Here is a 15,003-nt window from a genome sequence, read left to right on the forward strand (position 1 = left end):
TTCTGTAGTGGGCGGAAGCGAAATGTGAATGACACACCAGACCAATGGATGAAGAGAGGTTGCTGAAAGCCCCTATATTTAAGCACGTTGTAAATATTTTAGCAAAATTAAAAGATCTTGGCTAACGCCAGACCTAAAAGTCCGTAGGAGAGGAGAAATGAACAGAAGGGCCAATAAAGGAGAAATGAGAAAGATATTAATCCGTGTGCTCAGGCTTCCTACCTTTTGTCTATCAGGCAAGTAACAAGGTCACTGCAGTTTCTGGGTAAAGAGTATAAAGCATTATAGTGTGGACAGAGAAAAATATACCAGATGGTAGCACAAAAAAGGGGGATAAAGAATGGGTACTTATGTCTTCTACCGTCTACTCTAAAGGGTGAAGAGTAATATCCACTTAGGTGGACATACTAGGACATTATAATGTGGCCAACAAACACCACAAAGAGGTGGCTTTCTAGAGGAAGCCTCTTCTGGTTACTCGGAGTGGAACAGTTGTGAGCAAGATAATGATGCTGAAACTTGTAGACAATCTTTATGATGTGATTTTCCACTAAACAATCGAACACGTTGTGGAGTGACGCCGTTCTTTGTGAACAAAAGACACTGTTTTGGGTGCTTCACCTGGACAACAGCATTAAAAAAAAAAAACTGTGGTACATCGGTTTGGGTTTCTATGATGTAGTCTGTACTGAGAGAAAAGACAGAGCATTGACCGTGTAAAAATGAAAGATTCTCAAATGACCTTAAAAGAAATTGACAACATTGGAAGGTCAAACAGGAGTCAGGAACTCTCTCACCATCGTTAATTCTACCAGGTCAAAAAAATACAATACATACAACAAAAGGCATCAGATCTGTAAGTTTATTTGCTCAATGTGCGACGGCTACATAATTACTCACATTCATGTTATTCCATCACTGAGGAAAAACTGCTAAGAATGGTCCGTGTCAAAAATAAATCGCCAACAGAAATAATTTGGGGAAACATAATAAAGGGGAAAATGAGAATCACTGATCAGACCTTAAATAGTTCACTGCAGAAGCATGACAATAAAAGCACAAACATCAGCTCATTCAAAAACATTCATAGTTTTTTTTACACGGTATTAGATTTTCACCATGACGAACACCAGACATTAAAATCAAACTAACACTGGTGTTTTTGCATTTTTTTTTTTTTTTTTTTTTTTTGGTTGAAGTATTTCAAAGAAAGTGTCTACACAGTAATATAGCATGTCACTACAGCAACTTCCATGACAGATCAATTGGTACGATTACTGGTTGGTAGAGCAAGCTTTAACTCTCCAACAGGGAAGAAAATAAATAACATTTTAAAAAAGCTTTAGAAATTGTTGGCCTATTTTTTTTAAGTCATAGGAATACATAACACCTACAGCATGAGTTAATAAATGTCAAGCTACCGTTTAGAAATACAACACTAGCATGCACAATATTGTATTGTCAAGAGTAATGCAGCAGTAATCGTTTTCCTGGAGAGACAGTTATCATAGGCAAGTGCAATTCTGAAAATTAAACGAGAACAAACTTCATTCAAGCTGTTTATAAAATCAATTGTATCCATTTCCCAACTGTGTGTAATCTTCGTGCCATCTTTTCTTTAGGTTTCCAACAGCAGCCAGAGCTCAAGCAGACATGAACATACAAAACAAATAGCTGCGTAATTCCAGTAAATTCTTTTAAAATTAAAATGGGTAGACAAGACAAAGTGGTTAAACTGACAATATGCTACTGATAAAGAGAACACAAGCAATGCAGGAAGAAAATATACTTCAAGCCCGGTGGAAATATTCAAATTGTGAACGAGGGTCACTGTGATTTCTCTTCATTTTTTCTGTCTGGTTGGTTTCTAGCATTATACACAAGATTAAATTGAATCCTTCTTAAGGTTAGTTATATATCACTAACCAGTTGTTAGAGGGACTTTTTTCCAGTGATTAAAACTAGAAATTTAACAGCCCTGGCCTCATTCTGCACAGTATACCATCATCTTTCTCCAGTCTTGTTAATCAAAACGAACAGAACCACGAAACACCACTGACTGCGCCTCTTAGAGCATGGCAAAGACCTCCGTCCTCAGATAATGGGAAGGACGTCACAAGATTATCTATGGGATGTAGGTGAATACTGATAAATATGTGCTGTCCTGTACTTGTGTATTTGGAATCCAAACAACCCAATTTAAAAAACTTCACCAAGAAGAAATTGGAGACTTGGATGCCTGCAGCATAATAACCAAAATGTATACAACTTTAAGCCCTGGAGGCCCACTTTTAAGATGCAGGCCTTGGAACCATGCCCATATTAAGAAATTTTCATTTGAATCTATTAAGGTGCCTATGGTCACCATATGAATCCATATATTAATTATTTACAACTGGGCCATAATTTGGTCAGTTGACTGGTGAGGAAGATCCATGCTCAGATTGTGATTACAAATAAACACTGTTTTACTTTATGGAAGTAATAGATGTTTCATTACAACATTTTTGGTGATGATTTCCACCCAGCAAGGAGTGCAACAGGTGTAGGTGTGGGGCATGTGGAACAATATGTTAGGGACGTGGATAGGTGGCCTAGAGCACAGGAATTTCAGAGAGATTCAGCCTATTTACAAGATTATATGAAGAACTGAGAATTCCCACCTATGTGTTGTAGTGAATGTAAATTTCTTTCTAGGATTCTTCTTCGTTGTTTAGTCATATGTATATTGTAGGTTTAAGTAAATGTATTAGGAGAAGAGACGATGTGTTGTGCCTTTAAGGCACAGATATACATTTTGATAAATACTAAGTATGAGTTTGATTGAGGTTGGAGATTCTAAATGGAATCAGTTGACAACTGGCTAGTGAGGTGATCCACGCTCAGGTTGTGTTTACAAATAAACACTTAATTTTACCTTATGAGAGTATCCTGACGTTTCATTACAACACTTTCCCCATCTCACTGCAAATAGCTGTGTTTTAATGTTATTGAATTCTACCCCACCTCCCAAAATCCAATTAATTCCTAGGCTACTCCATTCCTGTTAGTTACATTTTTTGTAAAAGGCTGCAAAAGAGGCACATCTTTCATAGTGAACATTCAAAGACAGTTCACAGTGACTTACGCAAATAATAAATGTCTTGCTCTGGAAAATCTATTTGTTTTTTGTCAAACTGTGCAAAAGTGAACATATAAACAAGTTTATATATGTAGATTATATGAATATATGTATTTACGTATGTCCAGATGCAATATATGCGCACGTGTTGTGGTATGTATCCACTTGAATTGTAACAAACTAATTTTTGATCTTTCATTTCTTTTAGAGACATGTGAAAAACAGCGTTGTGATACCTCCCCAAAACCTACTGTTGTACGCAGAGGTTATCTTTAACGTCCTCCTGAGAATGTCAAGTAATTCCCAAGTGCATCAAACTAAACATTATTCCTTACAACATTCCAATACCCCACAATAATCTAAACTTTATTACTTCTTTTTAATTTTGTCACTGTAGTCTGGAAACGTGCCATGTACTCACTTGTAGAACTTTGAGAAGCACTCAAAACTCTTTGGTAACATTAAGATGAGTGCAGGACCAGAGCTACGCTAGTACCCTAGAGTTAGAGCACAAGACACTCAAGAATAGGTCTGAAGAACTAAACATTGAGCAGGATATTTTTCACCTAGGTTTTCTGCAACGCACACTTTGTGTAGCCCTGAAATGCTTACCAAATCAAATAAATCATACACAAAGCAGCCAACAGTTAAAGCACACAATTTGCAACCAATGAAAGGTCAAAACCCATTGTGACAAGTCAGAGTGGGTAAAACTTTTTTTTTTTTTTTTTTAACAATCAAAATTCACCAGAAGGATGGTTCTAGAAGGTGGGGTTTATAGTTGGCGCACCAAATTGTTAAAAGAGTTTACCACTGGCAGAAAAATGTATCACAAGAAAGAGCAAACACTTTTTCTGACAACGAATCCACATACTCATGACCCATCTGCAAACAGAGTTTGCATTTTTGGAAATGTTTGCAGTTTTATGTAGCACATACTCAGCCCAAGACCATTGGAGCACTTTATATGAACACCAGATTACACTACACAAGGTCAGATTATTATCATCATTATTTTTTAGGCACTGTGAGATTAAGTGATTTGCCCAGAATCACAAGATGTTGAGCCAAGGCTGGGACTCAAACATGGTACACCCAGTTTCAAAGTTGACAGCTCTGGTCATTATCCATATCTTACAGTAGTGTCCATGCTCCCTCTTCAATAGTCTCATATAAAACTTACAGGAGGACAGATGTAAGGCACAACCACTTAGTTCAGCACATATATGCGAACAAGATTCCTCCCCTACATTAGCTCCACGCATCCCAGGGATGTCGATACACACCCTCCGACTCTCTCAGGGATACATTTTAACCCTTGATGAAGAGCACTGTCGAAATACATTAGGGGTTGAATGTATGCACTCCTGAACTATATCAAATGATAAATTAATTCAAGAAATAAAAAGGATAACATAAGTATTTGTAAAGCGCATGTTCACCCGTAGGTATCTTGGCGCTAAATAACGGATGTTTCTTGTTGCCTAATGGCACTCATTTTATCGACCTCAGATGGATGAAAGGCTGAGTGGGTTCGCCGGGATTTCAACCTGTGACCATGAGATCGAACACAGGCCCCTGCTGTGGAGATATTAGTCCACTAAGCCACCCGACCCATATCATTTTATGATATGGATAACCCGCTGCGTCAATTTCTTTTATGAAGAAAAACTGTGGTACAAATTCGATAATTTATGAAACATTCATGGGCTGTTTGGAAGATATACTACACGAGATGCTTTCTCGAGATAAGAGTGTGCTCACCAAATTATGCAGAACTCGCCAGAAGGCTGGCTCTAGAAAAAGGCTAAACAGATGGCACATCCAAGTGTATAATGTGTGCAGCATTGACAATGAGATGTCACAAAAAAGAAGAAATGCTTTTTCTGCCAATGAAGAATCTATCTACTCATAGGTTCAATTTAAATACTGTAGTGTCCGTGCTCCTTCTTCATTAGCGACCTATAACTTATGGAAGGTCAGAGCCTTGGTTCAGCAACTATAGGTTCCCCTTTCACTTACAGCAACAGTGATAACTGAGCAGTTTTCTGTTATGAATGTAAGCGGCAGTCAGTATATTTCCCTTCTATAAAGACGTTTACTTCTTGCCACTGGCTAATCAAAGTGTGGGCCTCTGCAAAATGGCCTCCGTAATAATTTCCCTCCAAATCGATGGATTTTCTCTAATCTTAAAAATAATTCCATCACAGTGCACCATTTAATACTGCATTTTCACTAGCTACAGTTAAAACCAGTATCACTGTAAAGAAAGTCTATTTTTCATATACTTGACAGCCAGACCAGCAGTCAAACACCAACACAATGAAGAAAACCTCTCCTGCTACCAAATCACACAACATATTGGAGGATCTGTAAAACACCTATAAACTGCTGACACTGGTTGCTCACTCAATCTCTAGGAAATGAATGTGGAATGCGGATCGTATAATGCATTTATTTCCCTGTACCATAATTTTATTTTTGACTACAGTAATTATTCACAAAAAATGCTGTTCTTAATCCTCAGCATTCGAAGGGCACAGGAACTGCAATTTAGTCGGATTACCTGCCAATTGTCAAAGGACAATCTGTTTGGTTTGCGAAATAACCAAGTATTGAAATGTTTCGAGTAAAACGAAAACTCTGCTTTTATGTACATTTGACCTATGTGCATTTTCACGTCCCACATCACCCTAACAGAACGCCTCAGGTTTTCATACTTGAAGAAGTATATCTATTTAGATTTACTAGAAAACTTACTGAAGTGAAAAATGTGAGCAGTGGAAAGTCAGAGCCCCAACATAGGAGATGAAACTGCTTTACTTAACAGGACATACAGATCTGAAGGTTCCTTGTCCTTTAACCCCCCCCCCCCAACCCACATGACACTTTCCAGTGGTCAAAATTGTTTTACGTGAAGAGTGATGTACATTTATATAGCTACACAAAAGAGAAACAAACAGCAAAGTAGGCCTCAGTTATGTCCATTTGAAACACCCTGAATTTCTATAAAGGAAAATGGAATGGATTATTGGGGGCAATGTCGCTATGTCAGTTTGTGCTATGCGACCAGACTTCAGGATTACCACCAAGATAAATATTCCCTCAATGTTTGATGTAACACGGTTGCAAACAAATAGTTAATACTGTCAGCTAGGAGGCACTAATAAAAAATAAATAAAAAACATACAGCATGGCACTTAATGAATGAAAGAAAAAGCAAAATGCACAAGCATAAACTTACTGGAACCACAAAACTATTTTTAAATAAGGGCCATCTCTATTCGATATCATTCATCTTGCAAATCTTTTACCTAGCAATAAATAAAAAAACAGCTCCATCTGTATTTATAAACTGCAGTCCTTATGCCAGTGTGAGGCTGCCCTTCCATACCAGCACAGCCAGGCTGACTTCCACTAGTGGTATTTTGGCAAAATGTCGACGAGGCAATCAAGACAGGAGGTGGGGTTCACCCTGGAAAGGTTACCCTTTCTCTCCCCTCCCCTACCCTGAAACCCCACTTGTGGGAAAAAAATAAAGACTGCGGTAGTAGCATCAGCGTGCGGCTATCAGTCCTCAAAGATTTAATTGTTGCCTTCTCCACCATCGTCATCCTGCTGGTCGCTTGTCCAGAGTGTAAGGTTGTCACGAAGTAGTTGCATGATAAGTGTTGAGTCCTTATACGAGTCCTCATTGAGAGTGTCCAACTCAGCAATAGCATCATCAAATGCAGTCTTAGCTAGGTGACATGCCTGCTCAGGAGCATTCTGGATCTCATAGTAAAACACTGAGTAGTTAAGGGCCAATCCCAATCTAATAGGATGGGTTGGTTGCATGTGCTCTTTGCTGATCTCATGGGCTTCACTATAAGCCTTCTCTGATGACTCCACCACTGTGGCTCTCTTTTCACCAGTTGCCACTTCAGCTAGATAGCGGTAGTAGTCTCCTTTCATCTTCAGGTAAAAAACCTTACTTTCATACTGTGTCTCACTGCAGTTCTTTATTAGGAAGTTGTCCAGCAAATTCAAAACATCTTGGCACACTGCTTCCAACTCCTTTTCAATTTTCTCACGATAAGCTCGCACCATTTCAATCTTCTTTTCATTTCCATCCGCAGAGGTCTTCTGTTCTATGCTACTAATTACCCGCCAGGAAGAGCGTCTTGCCCCAACCACATTCTTGTATGCAACGGACAGCAGGTTTCTTTCTTCATTGGAAAGTGCCTCATTGAGCTCAGTCACCTTGAAGAAAAAGAGGAACAAAGTCAAATTGTGATTTAATCATGTGAATATTAAAGTAAAATGAACAAATAGTTGTTTCCCATAAATAAATATTCGTACTAAACATTTATATGCCTTTGTCCATCAGAATGACGTGCAATTGCCTGCCATGGAATGTCTCCTCAATTGTCACCCTAATCCCAAATACACGTCTAGGTCAGGAGGACTAAAAATATCTACACTGAATTAATACACTCCTTGATTAGAATATCAACATTACTGTGCCTGGACCATGAGAATATTTACTCAGTAGCAGAACACCAAAAATCTTTTGACCATCAAGGATACTCCTCAAAGAACAATTAGGAATAGAAAGAGGGCTGGTTCCCAATTAGGCTAAGACACAAAAAGAGAATGGATGCATTCCCATGAACGAGTATGGAGATGTACCACTATCCCATAAATGTCAAAAATGTAGAACAGGAAAAAGGATGCACAATCTACTATAAACTAAAGCTATTGCACTTGAAGACAAAAAAAAGCAGCAAAAAGCAGACCCACAAACTATTAGAGATCTTTAGGACAAAAACTACTGCTACCTCTAGGGCTAAATATCAGATATGATTCACAAATGCGACAAGAAGAGTCTGCATCCAACAAGGATACACCTAACCAAATGACATTATTCGTACCAATAAAATGCCTATTGCAAACAAGACATCCTTCATTCCCTCGCCAAACAATCTCTTGAGCTACCAACCTGATTCAACACCTTCTACTGCAGCTTCATACACTACTTCCTCTCTGCTGCCACTGAACACATTAAAAGAACAGTGCTTCACTGTACCATGAATCTTTAAAAATGTGCATTCTCAAACTTATGCTAAAAAACTTAACGGGTTAAAAAAGAAAGCAACAACATTACAATCCTATTTCTGATCTAGCTTTTTTTGTCAAAACCACAGAGAAACCTGGAGTTCAATACCATAATCAACATTTCAACAGAAATAGCCTTCTTAACAATTACCAGTCAGGTCTCAGATCAGGACACAGCACTGAAACATTGTAACAACTATGCTCAATCTCATTGATGATGCATACAAGATGCTCAATATCCAAGAATGCTTACTGGGTGTATACTGGGACTCTTTATTGGCAGCTATTAACAACAGAGGCGGTGATATACTATACTAATTACCACCCTCAGTTTGGACTGGTGGGACGATATTACAGTGGATCATGTTGTATCGAAATGAAAGTGCAGACTTTAAATACTCTTGGCCTCTTTTTTTTTACCACTAAAATGTGGACAAGGAGCTGATCTATATAAGAATTAATCATGATACAATCAGTCACTTTGAGAACTCATTTCAAAATGCACAACTGGATGTCTATTAAGAACAAAGAAGAGTAAAACTGAATTCCTTTGAGGGCCTTAACTCTAGAACAGCGGTTCTTGGCCTGTGATCCATGTACCCCCTCAGGTTACGCAATGCACCTTAGGGTGTCCAGGAGTATAAAAAAACTAAATAATTGCAGAGTAATAAAATATATATACACATAAAAATATGAAATTTTAACTCTGTAATTATGAAAATGTTCAACTAGCAGCTAAAAATTAAGGGGATATCTTTAGCTATACTCATTATAGCAAACAGAATCTAGTATGGAGGACTGGTGGCCTTAATTAAACCACTGATATACCAATAAAAGCGCACGTGCAGTAGCAGCACAAAAGTGTGCATGATATGCAGGAGTCTAGCCTATTGCTTAATTTTTCAGTAATAAAACAAAATTTTGAAAAGCTCCAACTTTACTGTTAAAATAACAATTACGATTTTTTGTATTTCTTTGGTTTCTGAATGAAACAAAACATTTTATAATCTCTGTATTTGTTTACTCTACTCTAGTGCGTGTATTTTTTATTATTGCTTTAACTTTCACATTTAAATATTGCTTGGAATAGGCCCCGGCTTCCAGTTGTGATCTCGTGGGATTCCAAAGACGTCAGATTGCAAACCTCTGCTCTGCAGTGAAACAGAATGCCAAAATCTCTAGGTTTTACTCTAGATCAGTGGTTCTTAGCCTGTAGTACACGGACCCCTGGGTTTGTCAATTGCACCTATTGAGAGGGTCCACCTACTCACGACTTCGTTTTCCATCAATAAACATGAGCATTTTAAGGTAAATAACTCTAAAAGGTTATGCCTCCAATTAGCAGAATTGTTTTTATCAAGTAACAATAATATCTACTTGATGTCTACTGTATTGCTACCTCAATGTATTAAGAAAAATGTCATAAGCATTTAAAAACATTTTTGTAGAAGCGGATTGCCATTTTAGGACACTGCATATGAGAATGTGCACCAGCAGTGTTCACATTCAAACATGCTCGGACCTTAACTAGCAATCATCTTCTGACCAAAAATACTCATAAATGACTTATGATTCTTTAGAAAACATTTGCATCTGTATACCCAGAGAGCCTTCTTAGGACTACGCATGTATACACTGGTAGTCTACCCAAAAGCTCCTTTCCAGGCTTCAGGCTCTCACAGACTCCAAACATGTACACTTCATGATTAGAAAGGGGGCATGCCTATACTTTTCAGCAGAACTGAGATTTTTTCATAGGCAGAGAACCACTTCTCGGTAGGCAGAATTTGCTGTGGCACAATGAGGACCAGGTCTTCTAGCTGTTATGCAATCTCCGTCTTTATTAACGTTTGAGACAAAGACCTTGCATGACCTCCTGCATTATCCAACTGCTAATACTGTAAAGATAGAACTGCAAAACAATCATTTCTTATAGTCTTACTCTAATCTAATATATTGTTCACTCGAAATATAAAGCACTTAATAGCTCAAACCAAGGTTTTTCAATGTTCATTAACTCTCTGTAAATGGTTCTAACATACTAAAGGATTATATTCCGGTAGATTATATGAAAATAATTATATAAGTTATCAAGTGTATACAGAAGACAGAATGAATCGTACAGCTTCTACCTCTTTTCCTTACAATATAAGTTTACCTTTATGGTAGCTCGTTTACTCTTATGCTGTTAGCTAGTTCCTATTCTCAGGTGGATCACAAAACAACTTCAATAGCTGTTTATGACCCACCACTCCGAGTCTCCATCTGACCCTGTACACCCACAAAGCCTTCCCCAAAGGACTACTAATGATCCAGTGAAGCACTAACACCCATCCTACTTAGCCACATTTCCGGACACCTGGAAACATGCCACCATCATGCCGATGCTCAAGAAACCATCCGCTGACCCAGCCACACCTTCCATCTACAGAGCCCTCTCACTCATACTATACCTGGCAAAGGTCTTAGAGAAACTAACCAACCGATGCTCACCGACCACCTCTGCAACTTTCAGCTCCTCGACACCATACAGTCCAGATTCAGGCCCAATCATGGTACAGAAACTACACTTATCGCTGCCACAGACGACATCCACATGTTCCGTGACAAAGGAGACACAGTAGCCCTCATTCTCCCGGACCTTACTGCAGCATTTGACAAGATTTCACACTCAATCCTCATTATGCGCCTGGACGAGATTTGCCTCCAAGGATCCACTCTTCACTTAATCGGCTTCTTCTTAACAGATCAAACACAAACTGTCAGCCTGGCACATTTATCCTCAGAAGCATGCAAACTCCTCTGTAGAGTGTCTCGAGGTGCATTGCTCAGCCCATGCCCACTTCAACACATACATGATCCTCTTGGTCAACGTCATCCGTAACACTCATCTACATCCTCTCCTACACAGACGACAGAACTCATACTCTTCCTCTTGGTCAAAACCCCCAAATAAAGTAAGAAGTTCAACACCTGCATGACCAAATTCGCTAACAGGCTGAAATCTAACTGTCTCAAGCTCAACACTGACAAGACAGAAGTAGTGATGTTCGGAAGAACACCTCATCATGGCGCTCTAATTAGTGGTACTTGGACCCATGCCAGGAACCTCAGACTAATCATCAACAACAAACTGGACATGACCATAGAAGTCAACACCATCAGTGTATCCTACTTCCAAAGATGCGGAGAAAAATCTTCAAATGGATCCCAAGCAACATTAGAAAAACTGTCCCGTCACCCTAGTTTCCAGCAAGTTGGACTATGGGTACACCCTCTACGCCAGGATCACCAAGGAACTCACCAGAGGACTAGATATCATCCAGAACTACACTGGCTCCCGATACACAAACACGCTCAATTCAAACTCATCTTACACACATTCAAGGCACTACACAAGTCAGGCCCCACTTACCTAAACAGATGCATTTCCTTCTGCCATCCATCAAGACACCTCTGCAGGACTCCTCGCACATATTTCACGCATACATAGAACTACTTCAGGAGGAAAAATGATATCTTACATCGCTGCTAAAGTATGGAACGACCTCAGACTCCACCCCAGAGCTGCCTCCTATCTTTTTGAACTCTGTAAGCTGCAAACCTGGCTTTTCAATTAACTAACCACCCATAGGCAGGGCTTAGCACACACACCTGCTAAGAGCCAGGATAATGTTGCTGGTGATAGTATGCTTTACAAATATACATAACATGCAGAGCTTTGCCCACCAATGCCGAACACGCATGGATACGTCATAAGGACCACCCTCAAAACTTAAAACACCTGCCAACATTGCTAGTTCTCTTCTTGGAGAAAAGAAGAAAATTGGCGTGTGTTATTTGGCGTATGGGCCTGGGGTCATTAGGCAGGCATCAGTAATTCGAATGAGACTACAAACCAAGCTAGAACCTATCAATTTGATTTTAGTCTTACATCAAAGCAATTCCCATTTTTAGTGTAGCATTCGAGAAAGAGTGGTGTAGGGTCATGGGGTGGTTCAGAGGAAGACTTGAGAGTGTAATATTGGCCGAGTACCTGTTTGGCAGCACGTGTCAGACAAAAACATTAATACAGAGTGCCACTGAGGCCACATTAGCTCTTGTCATGTCTACCTGGACACCAGATTCTCTGGCACTGCCTCCAAATGTGAAGAACAGTTGTACTGTCAAATGTCAAACTGTTCCATCAAGAAAAAAGAGGAAGGAGCAAGTTGGGTCATCCGTATCGTTGCAGACCTGTGGGTGAGCCAAGGGAGGCTGCACCAACTCCTGCTCATCCAAGATCTGGATATGCGGGAAAGTACACATACCCATTTAGTACAATTAAAGTGGCAGGGCTAACTATCAATAAGTCTGCTACAGTTCAGTGCCCTGACAGCCAAGTTTGGAGCCGCTTGCACCTCCATTTATTTTCATTTACCACTCCAGAGTAAGTAATATGGATGGCTGATTTAGTGCCTAAATACTTGGGTAGGCCTGCCTTTTACACTATTTAATTGGGCTGTGAGACTAAGGGGCAGATGTATCAAGCGTTTTTTTTTGTCGTAATCGCTGCAAATCGCAAAATAGCAGCGTTTGCGACAAAAAAAACGGGAAATGGTATGTATCATGCAAAAAGCCTCGCAATATTAAGGAATCGCAAATTTTGCGATTCCTTAATATTGCGTAAGCATTTAAGAAATCGCAAATTGCGATTTCTTTAATGCTATGTATTAAGCATTTCAGTTTTGCGAATTGAGGCTAAGAAATCGCAAATTACCACCAACTTGTAGTTGGTGGTAAATAGCGAATTCTTTTACAAATGCACTTTTTGCAATTTGTAAAGGTGCCGCCCTTAGGGCATGTATGTGCGCTATATGCGCACATACATGCCCTAACATTGACATTGACATGTGTGCGCTATATGCGCACACATGTCAATTTCAGGGGGGTGCAGCAGGGTGTCCTTGAGACACTCCTGCACCCTTGAAATTATTCTTAATTTGCGTTTAGCAAATTGGGAATAATTTCACATTCATTCCAATGGGCCTCCTGGCCCGTAGAAATGAATGGGAAATTATTCCTTAATTGCGATTAGCAATTTGCTATTCGCAATTAAGGAATTTTAAAGAAATCGCTAAAAAATAGCGAATTTCTACATACATACCATTTTGCAATTCTCAAATAGCGATTCCTTAAAAATCGCTATTTGAGAATCGCAAAAGGGTATCTTGATACATCTACCCCTAACTGTTCACTTACTGACACATTCCACCTTTCAAATGTCACATCGACCCAATGGACCCTGGGCTCAACTGTAGAGGATTCTGACGAGACTCACTGGTGCAAGTCTTGGAGACTTTGTTTCCTTGCCCACGACTAGGGAGAGAGATCTTTGACCACTTGGTCCATGATTCACTTGATTGATTCAATGATGCATTGAAGGCTTGTGTCCTTCAATGCATCATTGTGGCCCAATCGTGAAACCCAATCAGGAAACTCTGCTTCTCATCTGAATATCTCAATGGATCAAGAACAGATGTAGTTTCCGAAGGGCTCTGTTTTCAAGTGCTTAATCTTCTTTCCCTGCAATGGATTAGCCGAAACAAACTGTCAGTTAGAGGGTACAAACCGGTCTCCTGACTAGGTACTTTAACATTTCCTGGGAATATTCACACTATTTGAGTAGGGGGGGCAGGTGAGGTTGACATGCATGCATCAGTTGAACAAGAGTTCCCTGGAGCACAATGCCCATCTTCCCACAACAAAGGGAATTATGTATGGCACTTAGTGACAGAGACACTCTAATGACAGCTTGATACAATGATCTAATGTGGATTCCAATGAATCCTTCTGGTGCGGTGTACCCTATACGCTAAACGCAAGCTAGGTAGTTCCAGATGGGCACCATATTTATGGTAGCACACAGAGCTCCTTTGAATGGACGACAATGTCCCTCATACGAGAGATGAAAAAGTAATGCAGATCAGTTGTTGTAAATTTAAGTGACACAAAGAGGAGCAATGCAGCACAAGCTGCTCAAGCTGAAGGATTTGCGATTAGTTGGCAAATAATTCCCACAATTGATAAAAAAGAAATTGCTGCATGCAATTAACTGCTTACACCAGGGCCTAGAATTATGTGATAAATAATGTCTGGTGTGATAGTACTGTAAATTTGCAGATGAATATAAAATGATATGCTGCAAGATGTTATACGATATTTTAGATGATAGATTGACTTGTTCAACTACGTATTTTGTAATTTTACCTATATTAAGTCTATATAGGCTAAGAGTAGAAACTGACTGTATAAAATAATTACTTAGTGGAACAGACCATCTCTCCAAGTGGTAATGCCTCCATTCTCAGTTGCTACTGTTCTTGATTATAACCGGTGCATCTATGTATAACTGATGAATCCAAACCTGGATCGCATGACTGTTATATTTCATCTATACACTGCCCCGCCCCTAAAAGTATTGCTTGCATCGGAGAGAAAACAGTGATTTGCTATTAAAGCCTTCTTGCTTCAGATGATGGGGAAAGAAATCACTTGTCAAAAAATAATACTGAAGTACTGCATCCACAAATCTCCACCTGCAAAGATACTCAAAAACTGAAAATGTTGGTGGCCAAACATCAAATACCCCAGATTACGCAGCTCTTGCATAGAATACATGACACAATATAGATCTAAACAGAGTAAGAGTTAGCCACATCAATGCACTATTGCCTTTATTTTAAGATCTGAGGAACATCATCAATAGTAATCTTCAGATACACAAAGGGTGGGTATAGGCACTC

General features: G+C 39.4%; 1 protein-coding gene across 1 annotated transcript in view; it reads right to left on the bottom strand.

Annotated features, from left to right (window-relative positions):
• Positions 1-848: 848 nt before the first annotated feature.
• Positions 849-15,003, bottom strand: part of YWHAG (tyrosine 3-monooxygenase/tryptophan 5-monooxygenase activation protein gamma) — a 157,197-nt gene continuing 143,042 nt past the window's right edge. Inside the window, exon 2 of the mRNA XM_078679651.1 lies at positions 849-7,363. Coding sequence (XP_078535777.1) covers positions 6,707-7,363 — 657 coding nt within the window. The 3' untranslated portion in view covers positions 849-6,706. The remainder of the gene's footprint in view (positions 7,364-15,003) is intronic.

Source organism: Lissotriton helveticus, chromosome 3_1 (genome assembly GCF_964261635.1).
Source record: "Lissotriton helveticus chromosome 3_1, aLisHel1.1, whole genome shotgun sequence".
NCBI classification, from domain to species: Eukaryota; Metazoa; Chordata; class Amphibia; order Caudata; family Salamandridae; genus Lissotriton; species Lissotriton helveticus.